Source organism: Pristiophorus japonicus, chromosome 15 (assembly GCF_044704955.1).
Source record: "Pristiophorus japonicus isolate sPriJap1 chromosome 15, sPriJap1.hap1, whole genome shotgun sequence".
In the NCBI taxonomy this organism is placed as follows: Eukaryota; Metazoa; Chordata; class Chondrichthyes; family Pristiophoridae; genus Pristiophorus; species Pristiophorus japonicus.
The window spans coordinates 172281367-172290153 of NC_091991.1; the positions used below are offsets into that span (position 1 = coordinate 172281367).

The window sequence follows — 8787 nt, forward strand, 5'->3', positions numbered from 1 at the left end:
TTTTGCAAGAAGCTCAAAATAGCAGGACAAGGAGATAAAGCTTCTCTCCTCAAGGTAGACACCCTAGTATGGGCGACGCCCTGGCATGCGCATGCGCAATAGGCTTGCTTCGAACGGGAAGCCAGGCATTCAATGAGGATATTTGGGGCAACAAAGTCAAATGCAATTTTTTCATTTTAGATTTTTTTTTCCCCCAAAGTACTTACCCACTAACGTCCAAATGTCCCCCCCAGCAGGCTCGAGGGTTGGCCGGCTGAATCGCTCCCTCGCCTGGACACGGGCTCGGCAAACATCTACCCCTGGGCTTCTTTTGAAGCTGCTGTATAGCGTAAGGCTTCTCATCCCTTCAATTCGGCTTCCACCCCCCCCCCCCCCCCCCCCCCCCCCCCCTCACCCCCAGGCTTCTTTTGAAGCTGAGCCCCTGTGTCTGGGTGAGGGCGCGATTCTGTCGGCTGAAGCTCCGACCCGCGAGCTTGGTGGTGGCGTGGCACTTTGAAAAAAATCCAACATTTAAGAATTGCATTAGACTTGCATTTTCTCCATTTTGAGTTTGAAAAAATTAAGCTTCATTATGCATATTCTTTGCAGTCTTGGCTCCCTCCAAAACTACATAACTACAATGGCGTCTTTGTGCGCCGATTTTTTTTTAATGTGCGCTGGTTTTTCTTAATTGCCCAGAAGGTTTATTTGGAGCGGTCACATACGCCTCCTAGGGAAAATGTAAGTTGGTCAAACTTCCTTAAATTTGAAAAACTGCCGCAGACATCAGGTTACGCCCCGATAATGCAAACACATCCTAATCTAAAAATATTCACTAACTGAGTTACGCTGGCATAAAAACTTTGGGGAAACTTGGCGATTTTAATTTACGGCAAAGGAAGCTCCAGAAAAACGGTGCAGATAACTGGGGAAAATTGAGCCCAAAAATTTGACACCGAGCCACATAAGAAGAAATTAGCTCTGGTGACCAAAAGCTTGGTCAAGGAGGTAAGTTTTTAAGGAGCGTCATGAAGGAGGATAGAGAGGCTGAGGCAGGGAGTTCAGAGCTTAGGGTCTAGGCGACAGAAGGCACGGCCACCAATGGTTGAGCGATTATGATCAGGGATGCTCAAGAAGGCAGTATTAGAGGAGCGCAGACATCTCTGGAGACACGCTGTTGCTTGTTCTGTTCACACAGGTTCCAGATCCCCTGTAGAGAGCGCCGTGCTGTATCGGACTCCTGATGACTGTAAGTTTCCGCGCAAACGATCACGAAAAGTCTGAGGGCAGCTGCAAGCATAATGACCGGTGAGCACCGTTCGTTCGTTCGTCGCTGACCGTCAAATTCAAGCCATAATTTGTGCACAGTAAATATCAGGGGAAAACATGCTATTTGTGATGCCTCTAATCCTTACAACAATTAACAAAAGAAAATATCTTTGATTGGATATCAATTGATTGTAGCAAAAAGCAGAACAGTGGAGCAATTAACTGCAGCTCGTTCCCACTTTCACAAATATACTGGCAAACGGAAATCAAAACTAAGTTAAACTGCTGCTTCATCATTTGTATATGAAACCGCCATTAAAAATACAGGGCACAGAATGAATTGGAACCACAATCCCAACCATGCAAATTGACTGGATTTCATGTCAGCAGCTTGGATTACATAAGAAATAAGAGTAGGCCATTTGGCCCCTCGAGCCTGCTCCGCCATTCATGGCTGATCTGATCATGGACTCAGCTCCACTTCCCTGCCCACTCCCCATAACCCTTTATTCCCTTATTGCTCAAAAGTCTGTCTATCTCCACCTTAAATATATTCAATGACTCAGCCTCTATAGCTCTCTGGGGCAGAGAAGTCTACAGATTTACAACTCTCTGAGAGAAGAAATTCCTCCTCATCTCAGTTTTAAATGGGCGGCCCCTTATTTTGAGACTATGTCCCCTAGTTTTAGTTTTCCCTATGAGTGGAAATATCATCTCTGCTTATCGATTACTTTTGATTTTCTTTTGCCGATGTCCCAGTGAATGCGGTGGTGGAACTGGAGTTAATTGCTTGTTTTCCACGGTTTTCCTAATGGAAACCAAGGGTTGGGGGGGACAGCTCACTAGCCTGCCCCTCCCCCCCCCCCCCCAAACTCTAAAGCAAGGGCGGAGCAAATTGAGCTAGTTCCTGCTTATTTCAAACAAGGAGCTTTTTTGGGGTGGGGCGCGCAGTGGGTCAGATGATATGCTGAACTGGGGTGCATTCGGCTTGTCGGCCACCAATTGTTTCCTGCAGCTGTAGGATGTAGGGTAAAGCTGTAAGCTTTCTGTCTTGAGGATACTTTGTATTTAATTAATGTTGTTCCAATTTCTATTGAAGCAAAGCGAATGTCAGAGTGTGAATAATCTTTGTAGTCGTCCCACAAAAAACAACCTGAAAAGAACTGAAAATAGCTGACTTTAAATACGTGAGTTTTTTTCATGGCTTGGAAATAACAAAACATGTAGGCACTTAAAATATGATCTGCGATTCTGACAATTGTAGATGCGCTTCGAGTTTGCCACTGTCAGAGCTCAGGTGCTAAGTGGTGCCGACAGCGCCTTTTATTGGTCTTTTTGAATACTCGCAATCTATGGCATCTGCTGTGGTTCTTCAGCCTAGCCTTCCTCCTACAATCTACATGCCTTTAAAAGGAAAGATTTGGAATCTCCTAATTAGTTCCCGATTTGCCTTATTTTCGTTCTACTCTTTTTGACTTCAGTGGTGATCTTGCAGTATGGATTTTCGACCTCCATCTTGGCTTGGTTTGTGTAGAATGAAAGTGTACACTTTATTCTTTGTTGTTTCTGTTCGTTGTCTGTGCCAACATCTGGTTTCTGCTACCAATTACAAACCTTGTTGGCTAAGTATTGGCCTTGTTCCTGTTGGAGTGAATTGGATAATACTGGCCAAAAGGTAAATCGTTGGACAGGAAGGATATGGCAGTCTCCTGATTCATTTGCGTGCTTTTTATGCATCAGAAAGCACAACTTCTAGTTGTTCCAGAATAAGCATAGGAAAATCTGAGGATCCTTTTTAGTTAATCCAGCCATTGAAATATATCCAGAGTTTTTGCGCAAGTTTGAAGGTTTCTTGAACAAGATAAGAAAAAGTAAACATTGTGATCAGGCACCTTGTCACGACGTCTCAAAGTGCTTCATTATATGTAAGATATATTCTTTTGCATTTTTAAAATTGTTTTGGGGATCTGGACAATGCTAGCAAGGCAGTATTTATTGCCCATTCCTAGTTGTCCTGAGGAGATTAGAAGTCAGCCATGTAATGTAGGAATGGAGTTACATGGAGGCTAGACAACGCAGGGAGATGGCATGCTTCCTTCCCTGAAGAACATTACTAAACCAGTAGGTTGTTTTAATAATGTCTAGCCCACAAATTATCAGATTTATTGAGTTCAATTTCGCAGTTTTCCATGGTGGGATGTGAACTCTTGATTTCTGGGTTGCTAGTCCATGTACAATAACCACGAGACTACAATACCCATTATTAATTGCTTTCAGGACGGAAAATGACCTTGCATTAGATTTAGATTAGATTTGTCAAATTTATCTGTTTTGTCTTGTAACACTGTTGTGAAGTGCCTTGGGATGTTTTACTATGTTAAAGGCGCTATATAAATAAAAGTTATTATGCAATGATTGACCATAGCTGTTTTGGGGAATGTTCAAAGTTCCTAATTATAAGTGCACTCATAACTATATTCTCCACAAGACCATATTTGCAACTGATGTTACTCGACCATGTGTACCATTTTCACATTACTCCATACTTTGAAACATATTGCAAAAGATTTTGTTCAGTTTGCTATGAATAGCCATTAGACCTAATGAATTTGCTTGTGAAGAATAGGCCACAAATGGAATATGTTTTGCTTTTTATTTTAAACAAAAAATCTTAAAGGAAAGTCCACTTTGAGTATGTCCAATGTGATCTTGACAGCATATACCAATTGGAGCTACATGGTGTCTCACTCTTAGGCAGTCCCTCGGAGTCGAGGATGACTTGCTTCTACACTAATATGAATTCTCAGGTAACTGATGAGTCCAGTGTGGGACCTACAGTCTCTGTCACAGGTGGGGCAGACGGTGGTTGAAGGGACGGGTGAGTGGGGTGCTTGGATTGTCGTGCTCTCCTTCCGTTGTTTGCGCTTGGCTTCCGCTTGCTCCCGGCGAAGAGACTCTAGGTGTTTGGCACCTTCCCGGATGCTTCTCCTCCACGTTGAGCGGTCTTGGGCCAGGGATTCCCAGGTAGAGGTGGGGATGTTGCACTTTTTCAAGGAAGCTTTGAGGGTGTCATTGAAGCGTTTCCTCTGCCCACCTGGGACTTGCTTGCCGTGTCGAAGCTCTGAGTAGAGCGCTTGTTTCGGGAGTCTATTGGGCATGTGGATAATTTGGCCCGTCCATCGGAGCTGATCGAGCGTGGTCATTGCTTCGTTGCTGGGGATGTTGGCCTGAGCGAGAACACTGACGTTGGTGCGCTTATCCTGCCAATGGATTTGCAGGATCTTGCGGAGGCAGCATTGGTGCTTTGCGGTGCCTGCTGTACATAGTTCATGTCTCTGAAGCATATAGGAAGGCAGCTATCACGACTGCTCTGTAGACCATGAGCTTGGTGCCAGGTTTGAGGTCCTGGTCTTCAAACACTCTCTTCCTCAAGCGACCAAAGGGCGCACTGGCACACTGAAGGCAGTGTTGGACTTCGTCATCAATGTCTGCCCTTGTTGACAGTAGGTTCCCGAGGTATGGAAAATGGTCCACGTTGTCCAAGGCCTCGTCATGGATCTTGATAATTGTGGGGCGGGGGCAGGTTGGTAGAGGACCTTTGTCTTACAGATGTTCAGTGTAAGGTCCATACTCGTGTATGCTTTGGTGAAGGTGTTGACCATGGGTTGGAGTTTGACCTCCGAGTGTGCGCAAAGGCAAGCGTCGTCTGCATATTGTAATTCAGTGACGGAGGATGGAAAGACCTTGGATCTGGACTGGAGGTGACGGAGGTTCAACAATTTCCCGTTTGTTGTGTAAATTAGCTCCACTCCAGCGGGGAGCTTATCGAGGGTGAGATGGAACATTGAAGATCGAGAAGAGCGTTGGTGCAATGACACAGCCTTGCTTGACCCTGGTCCGTACGTGTATTGGGTGTGGAGTGGATCTGTTGGTCAGAATCACGGTTTGCATGTCATCGTGAAGCAAGCGGAGGATAGTGCCAAACATTTAAGGGCAGCCAAATTTGAGGAGGATACTCCATAATTCCCTCATGGTTGACAGTGTCGAAGGCCTTTGTGAGGTCATAGAAGGCCATGTACAGAGGTTGGTGCTGCTCCCTGCATTTCTCTTGAATTTGATGCGCAGTGAAGATCATGTCCATTGTGCCCCTTAGTGGGAGGAGCTCTTCAGCTACTGGGAAAGGCGATTGAGGAGAATTCTTGCAATGACTTTCCCTGTGGCAGACAACATATGCCAATCCAGATCTACATGGTGTAAATGAGCACTGGGGCAACAATGTGCATTTATATATCACCTTTAACGTAATTTAACGTAAGTATAAGAGCTGGAGCGGCGGGCCTGGGACATCGTGGCCCCCCAACTTGCGAAAGAACAGCTCCGCAGGTCGGGAAGTATAAGAGCTGGAGCGGCAAACCACTTCAACCTCCAGCACGAGCTGCTCCAAGGATTTTGAGATGGGCGACTGGGTGATGTCATCAAAACCCTGGTCGCCATTTTGGAGCGTGGGGCAGGAACATCGGCAGGTACAGGGGAGTGGGAAGGCCGGGGTGGATGAGCGGCGAGTGTTTGTGGCGAGCTGCGGTGAATGTTTGTGGCGGAGGAGCGGCGAGAGATTGTGGCGGAGGTGCGACAGATGAGGGTATGGGGCCCAGAAGAGCCGAGGGCCCAGGGGCAGCACGGGCCAGCCCACACTGTGCGATATTTGTGCGTGCTAGGTCCGTGCAGCAGAGCAGGTCTTCAGTCGTCTTGGTTAACCCTTGCCACTGGACCAAGGCCTAGCTCTGTCAAGCCCGTGTGGTGGCTGATGTGCAACGGTCACCACATGTTAAAAAAAATTCACGCACAGGCATCTTCCACCCCTCAATTGGAGTTCAGGACTGGAACATCGGGTCCTTTATCGAAACATCTGTGAACTCGTGGAAGCAAGTCATCCTCATTCGAGGGACTGCCTATGATGATGATGATTAACGTAATAAAATGCCCCAAGGCGCTTTACGAGGGTTATTAAACAAAATTTGACACCGAGCCACATAATGAGGTATTAGTGCATGTGCTTGATCAAGGAGGTAGGTTTTAAGGAGTGTCTTAAAGGAGGAACGAGAGGCGGACGTTTAGTGGGGGAAATTAGGAGCTTAGGACCTAGGCAGCTAAAGGTACGGCTGCCTGTAGTGGAGCGATTAAAATCAGGGATGTTCATGAGGGCAAAATTGGAGGAGCCCAGAGATAAGAACATAAGAAATAGGAACAGGAGTAGGCCATAAGACCCCTTGAGCCTGCTCCGCCATATTATATGATCTTGGCTGATCCGCTCATGGACTCGGGTCCACTTCCCTGCCCACTCCCCATAACCCCTTATTCCCTTATCGGTTTAGAAACTGTCTAACTCTGTCTTAAATTTATTCAATGTCCCAGCTTCCACAGCTCTCTGAGGCAGCAAACGCCAGAGATTTACAACCCTCTGAGAAAATAAATTTCTCCTTGTCTTAGTTTTAAATGGGCGGCCCCTAATTCTAAGATTATGCCCCCTAGTTCTAGTCTCTCCCATCAGTGGAAACATTTTCTCTGCATCCACCTTATTAAGCCCCCTCATAATCTTATACGTTTCAATAAGATCACCTCTCAATCTTCTGAATTCCAATGAGTAGACTGCTCAACCTACTCAACCATTCCTCATAGTTCAACCCCTTCATCTCTGGAAACAACCTAGTGAACCTTCTCTGAACTGCCTCCAAAGCAAGTATATCCTTTTGTAAATATGGAAACCAAAACTGCATGCAGTATTCCAGGTGTGGCCTCACTAATACCCTGTACAACTGTAGCAAGACTTCCCTGCTTTTATACTCCATTCCCTTTGCAATAAAGGCCAAGATTCCATTGGCCTTCCTGATTACTTGCTGTACTTGCATACTAACCTTTTGTGTTTCATGCACAAGAACCCCCAGGTCCCGCTATACTGCGGCACTTTACAATCTTTCTCCATTTAAAGAATAACTTGCTCTCTGATTTTTTTTCTGCCAAAGTGTATGACCTCACACTTTCCAACATTATACTCCAGCTGCCAAATTTTTGCCCACTCACTTAGCCTGTCTGTCCTTTTGCAGATTTTCTGTGTCCTCCTCACACATTGCTTTTCCTCCCATCTTTGTATCGTCAGCAAACTTGGCTACGTTACACTCAGTCCCTTCTTCCAAGTCGTTAATATAGATTGTAAATAGTTGGGGTCCCAGCACTGATCCCTGCAGCACCCCACTAGTTACTGATTGCCAACCAGAGAATTAACCATTTATCCCGACTCTCTGTTTTCTGTTCGTTAGCCAATCCTTTATCCATGCTAATATATTACCCCCAACCCCGTGAATTTTTATCTTGTGCAGTAACCTTTTTATGTGGCACCTTGTCAAGTGCCTTCTGGAAGTCCAAATACACCACATCCACTGGTTCCCCTTTATCCACCCTGTTCGTTACATCCTCAAAGAATTCCAGCAGATCTCGGGAATTGTAACACCGGAGGAGATTAGAGATGGGGAGGGGCAAGGCCAAGGAGGGATTTGAAAACAAGGATGAGAATTTTAAAATCGAGGCGTTGCTTAACTGGGGACCAATGGAGGTCAGTGAGCACAGGGGAGATGGGTAAGCGGGACTTGGTGCGAGTTCATCATCATCATAGGCAGTCCCTCGGAATCGAGGAAGACTTGCTTCCACTCCCAAAGTGAGTTTTTTGATGGCTGAACAGTCCGATACTAGAGCCACAGACCCTGTTACAGGTGGGACAGACATTCGTCGAGGGAACGGGTAGGTGGGGCTAGTTTGTCGCGCGCTCCTTCCACTGCCTGCACTTGGCCTCTTCACATTCTTTGCGTTGAGACTCGAAGAGCTTAACGTCCTCCCGGATGCACTTTCTCCACCTCGGACAGTCTTCGGTCAGGGTCTCCCAAGTGTCAGTGGTGATGTCGCACTTTAGGACATGGGCAGCAGAGTTTTGAATGACCAAGTTTATTGAGGGTAGTACTGGGGAGGCCGGCCAGAAGTACTTTAGAATAGTCAAGTCTAGAGGTAACAAAGGCATGGATAAACTGAGGCAAGAGCAGAGACATGTGATGTTGCAGAGGTGGAAATTGGCGATCTTGGCGATGGCACAGATGTGTGGTAGGGAGCTCATCTCAGGGTCATAAATGACACCAAGGTTGCACACCGTCTTGTTCAGCCTCAGACAACGTCGGAGAACGATGGAGTTGGTGGCAAGGGAACGGAGATGGTGGGACAGAGATGGTGGCTTCATTCTTCCCAATATTGATTCCCAATACTAAGCAGTGCAGATTAAAAAAAACATTGTCTGGGATTTGAATTATGAAGAGAGACTGGATAGAATTGAGTTTTTCAAACTGGAAGCGAGATGTCTGAGAGGTGATCTTGCAGAGGTAGATAAGATTGTTAAGGATACAGGAAAAATTTAAGCTGGAATATTACTTCCAATTCAAACCACTGGAAACAGTTTCACACCAGTATTAAGTAATTATCGGACTGATGTCAGGAAATTCT

General features: G+C 46.0%; 1 protein-coding gene across 1 annotated transcript in view; it reads left to right on the forward strand.

Moving 5' to 3' along the window:
* The window catches only part of LOC139281636 (lipase maturation factor 1-like), a 53409-nt gene extending 52126 nt beyond the window's left edge, over positions 1-1283 (forward strand). Inside the window, exon 4 of the mRNA XM_070901779.1 lies at positions 1178-1283. Coding sequence (XP_070757880.1) covers positions 1178-1195 — 18 coding nt within the window. The 3' untranslated portion in view covers positions 1196-1283. The remainder of the gene's footprint in view (positions 1-1177) is intronic.
* The last annotated feature ends 7504 nt before the right edge of the window (positions 1284-8787 follow it).